The 12,784-nt window shown below is 40.4% G+C and overlaps 1 protein-coding gene across 10 annotated transcripts in view; it reads left to right on the top strand.

Moving 5' to 3' along the window:
• Window positions 1-12,784, top strand: part of herc1 (HECT and RLD domain containing E3 ubiquitin protein ligase family member 1) — a 178,279-nt gene that overhangs the window by 1,904 nt on the left and 163,591 nt on the right. For all 10 annotated transcript variants that reach the window (XM_061664969.1, XM_061664935.1, XM_061664952.1 and 7 more), the window contains exons 2-6: window positions 4,271-5,247; window positions 7,467-7,562; window positions 7,716-7,910; window positions 8,686-8,997; window positions 9,300-9,396. In XM_061664969.1, coding sequence (XP_061520953.1) covers window positions 4,297-5,247; window positions 7,467-7,562; window positions 7,716-7,910; window positions 8,686-8,997; window positions 9,300-9,396 — 1,651 coding nt within the window. In that variant the 5' untranslated portion in view covers window positions 4,271-4,296. The remainder of the gene's footprint in view (window positions 1-4,270; window positions 5,248-7,466; window positions 7,563-7,715; window positions 7,911-8,685; window positions 8,998-9,299; window positions 9,397-12,784) is intronic.

Here is a 12,784-nt window from a genome sequence, read left to right as displayed (position 1 = left end):
ATTGCTAAGTGCATTTTCATCACTTGCTGCATTGATTAAATCATCAGCCCATATTAACAGGATAAGTTTTGCATTTTCAGTTTTTTGTGTATATAGACAATGTTCAGTTGGCTTCTTCACAAATTAGTTTTCTGTTAGATTCTTGCCTAGCATTTGATTCCAGTTTGTACAAGATTGTTTTAGTCTATATAATGACTTTTTCAACTTGTATACCAACTTTTATTTTGCGTTTGATTTTTCTTCGTAACCTCTCTTGATTTTACTTCATAACCTTCTCTTCAGCCGTTTTAACTGGAGGTTGACTGAGTTGGTTTTGTAGGCTCAACAGTACTTTGTCTGGTTTTGGTTAGGTCTTTCACCTCAAAATTATTATCCTCAGGGATGCATTTTGTGTGAATTTGCTGCTCTATGGTAGCTTTAGTTACAAACTGTACAAGTCTGTGCTTTTGCACCTTCTCACTGTCTGGATAGTAGATTATATATGTCGAACTATTTTTGTCATTTCCTATGAAAATACCTTTGTCACGGCGTGAATCAAGTTTTCGTTTGTTCTGTTCATAGCCTCAACATGTCAGGCCAAATTTTTGCATTTTGGAAACATTAGGATGTTTTCCTGTATGTATAAAGTAGGCGGTTTGCTTTGTGCGTTTATTGAAACACCTGTTCCTCACTACGACTGCTGCATGTACTGCATACACCCACAACTCTTTTGGTAACTTGCTTTCAGTTAGCAACCACCTTCTCATCTCATATAAAGTTTGCCAATTTCGCTGTCCAGTGTCGTTTTCATCAGGTGAGTGTGGTGCTGAAATTGTGTCTTATAACATTTTTAATAAGCGGCATTCAGTAGTCTTTCCCAGTGAATTCTGTGCCATTGTCCGATCTAATACATTAGATTTTTCCGTATGGTGCTACATCGGCAAAAAAATTCTCTTTTGCCTCCACAGTGTTAGTTTTGTTCTTCAAGAAATACACAAATCCAGCACTGGAATAATTGTCAGGAAATGATCATGTATATTTATATCCATCTTTTGACACCGGTTCTATTGGTCCTGCGAAGGTCTGTATGAACTAGCTCTAGAGTGCTTGCATCTAATTCTCAGTTTCGCATTTGGGTGAATTTCCCCTGCTTGCACATGCCACAATGCGTAGTAGGCTTGCATACTTTGATTTTCATACCATCCACCACATTTTGTAACTTTTGTACGTCGTCATAATTACAGTGTCACAGGACATAATTTCTGTACATCATAACACCCTTTTGTTATTGTTTGAGCATCGTCATCGCGATGTATGTGTGCGAATAGTCATATTGCAGGGTCCGCTGCAATGTTGGTATACTGTAATATACAGTGAATCAACTGTACAGTTAAAAAGTGACAAGCAGAGCGACCTGTTTGGACTTGCTAAAAAGATTAGGACCCATGTTACGGTAAAGTATAATGCTTCAAACAACACACGGAGCAACCCAGAGTGTCGTCCACCTATCTCCTTGTATTATAACTATGAAAGAGAACAATGTACAACAACTGCTGCATTTCCTATTTCGCTCCTTAGAATGTAACTATGATGGTACAGCGTGAGTGTTGCTTGGTGTGTTTAGGGACACTGCGGAAATGGGAGTGAATGGATTTTTTGTTTTTTTTGTAATACACTACATAATTGTAAAAATTGATGACTAGGGAAATTATTGTTTATATTAGAATTAGGGATGTCCTGATCCAACTTTTTCACTGCCGATCCAATACTGATATTGTAGCCTTGAGTTTTGGCCGATACCGATATCGGTCCGATCAAATATCAGTTATAATCATACATATTTATTTTGTAGTATGGAATGTTAGAAAAGGCTTGATCAAGTGATATTACTCAGAGAACAATAATCGGCAACAGAAGATATGAGGAAAAACGGACCCATTTATTATGAACCAGTGGGTTACATAAAGTGACTTTCAAAATATGAATGCTAGACTACAATTGAATAAAATAAATAAAAAATGTGAGTGCAAATGGTTGTTTGTTTATATGTGACCTGCGATTGGCTGGCGACCAGTTCAGGGTTTACCCCGACTCTCGCCCGAAGATAGCTGGGATAGGCTCCAGCACGTGAGGATAAGTGGAACGGAAGATGAATGAATGCAAAAAAAAAAAGAATATTAGAAAATCCTGAAAGTAACTAAAAAAATATATTTAAATTGCAACATAACCACTGCTTAACTTAAACATAAGCATATTCTACAATTGAGTAGATTCAATGCCATTATAAATTAGAAAACTGAAAAATAACCTATAAATAAATAATAAATAGCGGCACGGTGGCGACAATAAATAGCGGCACGGTGGACGACTGGTTAGAGCGTCAGCCTTACAGTTCTGATGACCGGAGTTCAATCCCCGGCCCCGCCTGTATGCAGTTTGCATGTTCTCCCCGTGCCTGCGTGGGTTTTCTCCGGGCACTCCGGTTTCCTCCCACATCCCAAAAACATGCATGCTAGGTTAATTGAAGTCTCTAAATTGCCCATAGGTGTGAATGTGGCGCCCTGCAGGTTAACGGTGCCGGGGGCGGACGTTGTTAACCCAGGCCACGACCGATCCGGTATGGAATTCTTTAGATGAACGCTCATATTTGTTTGACATGGTTTTAAGCTCGATGTCCTACATGACACAACCCTCTGCATTTATTTGGGCTTGGGACCGGCCTACAGTTTGCACTGACTTGTGCCCCCCATAGGACTGCACTGACTATGAACTAGTTTTTGGAGAAAAAAAATGTTCCAAACACTGATATTGTATTGTTTCACATCACAGTTTATATTGCAGGTTTTAAAAAAATAATAATAATAATCACAATGCCATTTTTTTCTCAGTATTGTGCAGCCTTTCAGTAAACTATTATATGCTTTGTAACAAAAACATGTAATCGCAAAAAATAATGTATGAAAAAAAACATTTGAGTTTGTAGCCCAACTAAACCTGTTCACACTAAATGCACGTAACAAAACTAACTAATAAAGTACATACTATACAGCTTACCAGTTCCTCTTGTAAAATGATCACAGTCGAGAGACAATAGTCCAGCAAATGTTCACAAACTTAACACAGTTGAAATAATGCATCGACTCTCTTCTCTTCTTTGGCCTGCATACCAACTTGAGCAAATGTTGCATCAATTTTTAGGGTTGGAATCAAGTGATGTTATGAACTGCTGTGTTGTATTGCGCAGATTTATGTGTCATAGTGGAACTCAGGCAGGCCTTAGCTGTAATGATGTTTGTTCTTCTAGCCACAAAGTAGATGAGAATCGACTGCACGCCATTTTTATATTTTTAATATTGCAACATTAAGATGTGTCACACTGATAGATTCCAACACAGAAAGACTTGAGTGCTGTATTAAAAGCAAAAGGTGCTGCAACAAAGTATAAGGCAGTGTTCACACTGCAAGTCAGTTCGGATTATTTTTTATTTTTTTGCCTCATCTGATTTTTATTTTTTTTTTCATGTCAATGTGAACAGTACAATTCCGATTTGTTTCATATCTGACCCATGCCTCTTTCGTATGTGGATATAAATCGGATACGTATCTGATTTGAGTGAAGTTTGGAAGCGCTGGTGACTCTCATCCGACCCATACGTCATCTAGAGGCGGCAAACATCACAATTGTTTGACAAAACAGAGATGGGGCAATAGCGGATGATGGACCAGAAAACAGTCACTGGCGAAAAGAACATGCTTTTTACATTTCGGTTCAGGTTGCACAAAATCCTGGAAATTGCCACAAGTGCATCAGGACTGAGACCTACACGCGGCGCCATATTTACTTCCATGAACATACGGCGCTTTGTGTTTGTGTACATGCGCAACATACCGTCCTTTTTTGTCTGCATGCCAGTCATTTCACGGACGCATTCCGTCCACATTAGAACTCTCATTTGCTTTTGTATTGTGAACGACAACATTAAAAAAATTAGATTTAACAAAAAAATCTGAATTGGGCATCATACCCTCACTGAACGTAGCCTTAGTTTAAGACTGTGCATATTTATGCAGTGTGGTTAGGTGTTAAAACACAATTCAATTATGTTATATTCTTTGTTAAAGACACGTTGCTCCCCACTCAACAAACAGGCCTGTCTTTTACTTTAGTGAACAGACAATCTGCCTCCCACTTGTCTTGGAAGTTAACCGTTTTAAGTCAGTTATATGTATGGATAGGCTCATATTCTCTCTAACACTAACCTATTGTATGATGTATTGTTTATATTTCCAGGACTGATGGCTCCAGAGTGACATGCCATGGCTTTAATGATCCCGCCGGTAAAACTCAAATGGTTGGAGCACCTAAACAGCTCATGGATCACAGAGGACAGCGAGTCGATAGCCACCCGAGAAGGTGTTTCTGTCCTGTACTCAAAGCTGTTGGCCAACAAAGAGGTTGTGCTTCTACCCCAGCAGGTGCTTTGTCTAAAGGGTCCCCAACTACCTGACTTTGAGCGTGAGTCGCTGTCCAGCGATGAACAGGAGCACTACTTGGATGCTCTGCTGGGCAGCCAATTGGCTTTGGCCAAGATGGTTTGCTCTGACTCCCCCTTTGCTGCTGCCCTGCGGAAACGCGTCTTGATTCTTCAACGTATATTCTATGCACTTTCCAACAAGTATCATGACAAGGGAAAGGTGAAGCAGCCGCAGCACTCTCCAGAGAACAACCCGGGCTCCAGTGATCTGCACTGTGTCAGTGAGCGGCCCCGCTCTAGCACTGATGCACTCATTGAGATGGGTGTTCGCACAGGCCTCAGCCTTCTGTTTGCGCTGCTGCGACAGAGCTGGATGATGCCTCCTCCTCCCAGCCCATGTGGGGGAGCTGGCGGAAACTTAAACTTGTGTAATGATGTCATTCGTACGGCCATTGATGTAGTTAGTTCCCTGCCACCCCTTTCTCTGGCCAATGAGAGTAAGATCCCACCAATGGGCCTGGACTGTCTGGCCCAGGTCACAACGTTTCTGAAGGGAGTTACTATGCCAAACTCTGGGGCAGATATCTTAGGGCGACGGTTGGCCTCAGAGTTACTGCTAGGACTCGCCTCCCAGAGGGGTTCCCTTCGCTACTTGCTTGAATGGATTGAGATGGCACTGGCAGCATCAGCTGTGGTTAGTACTATGGAAGATAGTAATGTGCTACAGAGCCAAGAGGGCCTCATTGGCTATGATTGTTTCATGAACATCCTAATGCAGATGAGACGCTCATTGGTAAGTAAATAAATAGGTAAATCAAATGTTTTGTGGCTTTAATGTTATAAATCCTCTACTGATAAGCGTTAAAGGGGGTGTTTAAAATATACAAAATGTTTTGTCATTTGTTAAAACAGTCATTATGACTTGACAATAGTACATATGATCTGGGAAAAAAATCTGCCATCTCTTGCCTCATCTTGTGCCTGGACATGTCAGAAACCACTGTACCCAAAGAAAAACAGCCAGAGACAGAAGGGCTTGCTTGTGAATGTGTCAGTTTTTTGTCACACACTCGTGGGTGGGTACACTGATTGCGGGCACACTCCTGCTGCCTCGCAAAGAATTAAACACTTTACACACAGTTTAACCTCAATTACCAATTAGGTGCTTTTCTGGGGTAACAGGGTGAAAAAATCAGCATGAGGCTGGTGGGCTGTGCCATTGCTGAGTGCCCACAAGCGAGGTAAAAATTATTGACGTCTCATAAATTGCACCTTATGTCTCTGTCTGATTTTGCCCGGGTACGGTGGTTTCTTGTACAGCCCCAATTTCAATGACGTTGGGACGTTGTGTTAAACATAAATAAAAACAGAATACAATTATTTGCAAATTATGTTCAACCTATATTTAATTGAATACACTAAAGGCATTTGATGTTCAAACTGATAAACTTTATTGGTTTTAGCAAATAATCATTAACTTAGAATTTTATGGCTGCAACACGTTTAAAAAAAGCTGGAACAGGGTAATGTTTACCATTATGTTACATCACCTTTTCTTTTAACAACATTCAATAAACGTTTGGGCACTGAGGACTCTAATTGTTGAAGCTTTGTAGGTGGAATTCTTTCCCATTCTTGCTTGCTGTACAGCTTCAGCTGTTCAACAGTCCGGGGTCTCCGTTGTCGTATTTTATGCTTCATAATGCGTCACACATTTTTAATGGGAGACAGGACTGGACTGCAGGCAGGCCGGTCTAGCACCCGCACTCTTTTACTACGAAGCCGGGCTGTTGTAACACGTGCAGAATGTGGTTTGGCATTGTCTTGCTGAAATAAGCAGGGGCGTCCATGAAAAAGACGTTGCTTGGATGCCAGCATATGTTTCTCCAAAACCTATATGTACCTTTCAGCATTAATGGTGCCTTCACAGATGTGTAAGTTACCCATGCCATATGCACTAACACAGCCCCATACCATCACAGATGCTAGTTTTTGAACTTTGCGTCCATAACAGTCCGGATGGTTCTTTTCCTCTGTGACCCGGAGGAAACGATGTCCACAATTTCACAAAACAATTTCAAATGTGGACTTGTCGGACCACAGAACACTTTTCCACTTTGCATCAGTTCATCTTAGATGAGCTCGGTCCCAGAGAAGCCGGTGGCGTTTCTGGGTGTTATTGATAAATGGCATTTGCTTTGCATAGTAGAATTTCAAGTTGCACTTATGGATGTAGCGCCGAACTGTATTTACTGACATTGGTTTTCTGAAGTGTTCCTGAGCCCATATCCTTTACACATTGTCGGATCAAAGGTCACAGGCATTCAATGTTGGTTTTCTGGCTTGCCACTTACATGCAGTGATTTCTCCAGATTCTCTGAACCTTTTGATGATATTATGGACCGTAGATGATGAAATTCCTGGCAATTGTACGTTGAGGAACATTGTCCTTAAACTGTTCGACTATTTTCTCACGAACATGTTCACAAAGAGGTGAACCTCGCCCCATCTTTGCTTGTGAATCATGGCACCCACCTGTTCCCAATTAGCCTGTTCACCTGTGGGATGTTACAAACAGGTGTTTGATGAGCATTCCTCATCTTTCTCAGTCTTTTTTGCCACCTGTCCCAGGTTTTTGGGAACGTGTTGCAGCCATAAAATTCTAAGTTAATGATTATTTGCTAAAAACAATAAACCTTATCAGTTTGAACATTAGATTTCTTGTCTTTGTAGTGTATTCAATTCAATATGTTGAACATGTTTTGCAAATCATTGTATTCTGTTTTTATTTATGTTTAACACATCATCCCAACTTCATTGGAATTGGGGTTGTATATCAAATGAGAGGCACAAGATGAGACCAGAGACAGCTAATTTTTTCACACTACTACTGCTAATTCATCATGACTCTTTTAACAAATATGACAAAAAAAAATGCAAACTCCCCTTTATTTTTTACCTTGCTACGCTCCATATAATCAAAACTTGTCATCTGGGAATTTGATCTTTCAGGGCTCTTCAGGAGATCGCAGTCAATGGAGGGAACCCACACAGAACCCTGATGGGCTATGTTCATTGTATGAGGCAGCGCTCTGTCTTTTTGAAGAAGTAAGAAAATGGTTTTTTTCTAGTTCACCTGTCACGCTGCATATGCAGTATATTAATGCATTTCGCTTTTTCGATTAATGAACAAAATCACTATGCAGGTTACTCTGGAAATCTTAAACATGACATTCACCTAATTGTAAGGTTTTCCTCCAGGTATGTCGAATGGCATCTGACTACTCCCGCACCTGTGTCAGTCCAGACAGCATCCAGACGGGTGAAGCACCTGTAGTATCTGAAACCTGTGAGGTGTATGTGTGGGGAAGTAACAGCAGCCATCAACTAGTGGAAGGTACCCAGGAGAAAATCCTGCAACCTAAATTGGCCCCCAGCTTTGCCGATGCACAGACGGTAAGACTCCATGTCTGCTCTGGTGCATTTCGTGCAGTGGTACCCTGATTTAGGAGTTTTATTCGGTTCATGGCCACGTCGAGCTCTCCTGTACCACTCCCGCCTCCTTTGCAGCTCCGGCGTTGGGTAGGGGTCTGTGTCTGTCTTTGGCGGGGTTACTCACTTGCTTCACCATAATGTGGGGCTCTGTTCCATGCAGTGAGTAAAGGCTGTGCTGTGGTCATAGGAATAAAACCATTTCGCCCTGTACTGTGAAGCAGAGAGTTTACAGTTCTTCAGAAGAAACAATTCCATATAAACAACGTGGCGGCATGCGCCCGACCCCACCAGCAAGAGTTTATCAGATGCCACCACTTAGGGCTTTCCAGTAGCATAATCGCTAGCCTTTTTCACTTCTGGCTAATTTACAGGTAAACTGTCTGTCCGTCCGTCTGCTTGTCTGTCCGAAGTCAAGATACCACTGTAGTTGTTAACATGCATGTTGACGTGGATCTTTCAGGTATTCAGTGAACTTAAATGCGGTGATAGCTGGTATGGGTTACTTGAGAGCGTACCCAAAAAAAATTTATATCGGCACTTAATCAATATTGGGTTATTAATCCAGCCGAAAAAAAGGTGTCCTGAGTTTAGGTAAAGATGGTCAAAGTGCACTCCCTATGCTGTTGTATTTAGGACATGAGGGAAATACCACTGATTACCTACAGTTTGAAACACTTCATTTTTCTATTTTATCTTCATGGTAAATACATTTACAGCAATTTCCTTACTTCAACAGATTGAGGCAGGCCAGTACTGCACTTTTGTAATCTCTTCTGATGGCTCTGTGCGGGGATGTGGGAAGGGAAGCTATGGCCGCCTAGGCCTCGGGGACTCCAACAACCAATCCACACTCAAGAAGCTGACATTTGAACCCCACCGTGCCATCAAGAAGGTGTCATCGTCTAAGGGCTCAGATGGCCACACACTGGCCTTCACTACGGAGGGTGAAGTGTTCAGCTGGGGTGACGGTGATTATGGCAAGCTGGGTCATGGGAACAGCTCGACACAGAAATACCCTAAACTTATCCAAGGGCCGCTACAAGGAAAGGTAGGCCTTCAGCCAGTTTACTTCAATTTCAAGTGCAAATTTAATCAGATTAGATATTGGACTTCCCATCCTGCCTTTCCCCTTGGCTCCTGGATTCTCGCATGGATTCAAATATGATTACATAATTGATACTACATAAAATTACAGAATACATTTTTGTGTTGCTTTTAGCTGCGTTCTATAATTGCTTCTTTAATATAAAACAAATAAAAGGGACACAACTTGTCGATTAACAGCATTGATAAAGATACTGTATGTAAAGATGATTATTATTTTATTTATTTATTTATTTTTTACATCAGGTGGTGGTATGTGTATCTGCTGGCTACAGACACAGTGCTGCTGTCAGTGAGGATGGAGAGCTGTATACGTGGGGGGAAGGTGATTTTGGAAGATTGGGTAAGTCATTTATCTAAAGCGCACCTTAAGATAATCTGGTCAATTTTTAGCCCAATTTTCTGCTCCAACAACTGCTGTGCTGGTCTTTCTGAGTACACCACACACATAAGAACAGCAAAGACACACATGGCCATTTTCTATTGTCGCGTGGGGTATTGCTGGAATGCATATACTAGTATCAACGTGACATGTGGCTGCTATCTTCGTGGAACTTTCTAAAAAAACATGTAATGTTGAGAACTTCATTTGCCTCTAAAATCCTCTAAAACAAATGCATCAAAAAACAATTATGACTAAAGTACGTAACCTATTCTACTGCCCATAATGTTCAAATTGCGCTATTTATTAAGTCAACTTTTAGGGTAAGTAGTGACACAGAAATATCACAGTATTTTTTTAGGGGCTCAGTTTAGAGAACAGAACAATTTTGGCCCATATGAGCTCAATAGTGGATGTTTTTGAGTGAAACTTGGCAGCTAATCAGTAAAGGGGTTCACTGAGAAGCAAAAAAAAACGAAAAGATAGACTGTAGCTTTGGAAATCCATACGAGGACACAAAGATATTGTAAAATGTGTTTGTTCTGGGTGAGTACGGACATTCCACGCACGGTTTAGTATATTCCCTTAAACTCATAGCAGCCGTTAATATAAAAAAAGCCAAGCATCATTGAGTTTTCAGGCCGTAATTGAAAGTAGAAACGAGTGCTTCCGCAAGCAGACGTGCGGCACATACTTGGAGGCTAGGTTCACTTTGCTCATACGTCCTCAGGTCGCGTTAAACAAAATAAACACGGATTCCCTTAAAAATTATTGTAGTGATCAATCTAGTTTCTGTAACTTAGTAGTATGTTTGCCTCCTCCACAAAGCACAAAATCCTCTTTTAAATATAAATAATATATATAAAATAAGAATTGTTACGGCACTGTAACTGTAGCACCAAATTTCATCGTTGCACACAATAATAGCTTTATAAGGAGGTGCATAACAATTTCAGCCAAATCCATCCAGTAGTTCCTGAGAAATAGCATTATGAATGCAATCACGTAATTCTATTGTAAAACTCCTTTTACCATGGCAAACTGCAGACATTTTCAACATTTTCTATAGCTTTAAAAGTACGTTATGGGTTCATATATTAGGTCCACATTTGAATAGCTTAGCTTCATTATTTTCCTTTTGGGGAAAAAAATAGACCAACCCTGACTTTTTGTCAATGTATGCTAATTAATGTCTTTAAATGAGCATCATAATAGGAAATAAGTTCAAAATCGAATTCAACATAGCCAATTAGTTTTGTGTGGGATTTTTTGTTTAGATATGTTGAGTTATACGGTTTTAGTCTAATTTGATGGCGTTTTTTTTTTTTTTTTTACCGGATATTCCATAGGGAATATCACACAAAATCGTTCCCCACAAAGGCTGTTTTTTCTTGCACAAAAAGCTCAATTTATTCAAAACCCATCATCCGATATTTTTACTTACTTATTTTTTTTTTTTATAAATTCTTGCTGTGTTGTACTCAGGTTGCAGTGGCCATTCCAACCACACTTTCCATTTTGACAGATTGTCATTTTTTGGAAACCTGGTCAAATTGCTAGTATTATTATTGATGTGCTCAACTTCTTTTACAATTTTTAGACTTTCCTCTTAAAGGTATGCTCTTAAAGGTCCCCTTCCATCAGAATCAATTTTTTGTACTGCTTTATATATAACAAAATAAGTCAGTGACATGGTTTTAGGTTGACATTAATGTGGTTTGTCGATTGAATGCAATAGCCGTTGAACACCAAAACCCCTTGCAAACGACATGATTTGAAATCGCCGAAGGTGTGATGCAGTTTTGGGACCCACCGACTCAGCTGAACAGCAACATGACATTTCTGGGCTTTAAGCAAGCGAGCCACAGCCATACAAATACAGTCTATAAGTATAACTATGTTGAGTTTTACAACCATACTTGTAACTGTGGTGGATGAAATAGCGAAGCTTGCATTTATTTTCGTCACTGATGATCCTCATGGCAAGTTCAGTTTACATGAATGGGAGCGGATGACTAGCTCAGAATATCCCCTCTTTTTATTTTCACCCACTTCCCCTCTCAGCTCATGTTTTTTATTAGTCGGCCAACAATCCAACTCTTGGTGTATTGTGCTTCTCAATGATTTACACACACTGAGCGCGCATTTGCTTCATTTGCACCGCATTTGATATTCTTCTCCCACCTCGGTCCTCAATAGCAGGTCATCGATGCGCTCGCGGCCACAGCAACGCCCGTCCCCCCGGGGCCACTCATAGCACTCTCTCGCCTGACACACATTATATCGAGGTTCCACTGTATTTCAATTCGGCTCGTGTTGAGTACATGCCACAAAACTAGCTAAGTAGAGATAAAGTTAGAAATATCTGTAGAAATAAAGAAATAAATTCGTCAAAGCAGCGACGCCTGCGTTACTGCTGGTTTATTGTGTTTTGATGCTTAGAGTTATAAATCAAGCTATTTTGTCTCGTAAAGGGCACCACATCACTTTTTCTATGTATAAAATTTAGGAGAAAGCAACGACAAACCTTTTATCAGTCTCATCATGTAAAGGTTACTACATTTTATGAAATACGAGTCCTGGATGACAGAGGTCTCCTTGTTAAACTCAAAACACACGCAAAGCACAACAAAGAGTGGAATTTTATAAAATATTTCATGAAATCTACGAGGGATCTCTAGGGAAACACACACAGGCTAACTACCGGAAGAAAATATGAATAATGGTGAAAGAGGTCATAGGCTGTTTTGTACTCCTTGAACGATGGCAGCGAGAGCCATTCCACACATCCACCATCCACACACAGATGTAATTGTGAATATTACTCCGTGGCGGACTAATATGCAGCCTGAAGTTCCGCCTTCACACTAGATAAGCCTGCCCCGCTGGTCGTCGTGCGTACGTGGCGGCCATGTTGGGAAGGTCGTCGTTACGACGAAGGCAACTGCGCCATACTTGTTTACATTTAGACGAACAAAAACAACAGCTTTCATGTATTGTAGTATTTGTCCGGCACTGTCTGCCCAAACGTGGATATTTCAGCTCACTTATAACTTGAGAAAACACTGTGCATGTGTTTTTTTTTGTAGTTTTGACTGAGCATACACGCACAGCAACATCAGAATTTGCACATTCGCATTTTATTTTGTAATTTTTGTTTTTTTTAATTGATGTTCATTCTGTGGTAAAAAAAAAAATAAATCAGAAGTTACTCACTATTTTGTTCTTGAGTAATAATTTCACTGTGTACTTTTTACTCTTAAGTAATTTTTTGGAGGACTACTTTTTACTTTTACTTGACTCACATTATTGTCAAGTAACAGTACTCTTACTTGAGGACATTTGGCTA

This window comes from Phycodurus eques, chromosome 2, assembly GCF_024500275.1.
Source record: "Phycodurus eques isolate BA_2022a chromosome 2, UOR_Pequ_1.1, whole genome shotgun sequence".
In the NCBI taxonomy this organism is placed as follows: Eukaryota; Metazoa; Chordata; class Actinopteri; order Syngnathiformes; family Syngnathidae; genus Phycodurus; species Phycodurus eques.
Note: the sequence above shows the minus strand (reverse complement) of the source record. Positions and strands in the feature narration are given on the sequence as shown.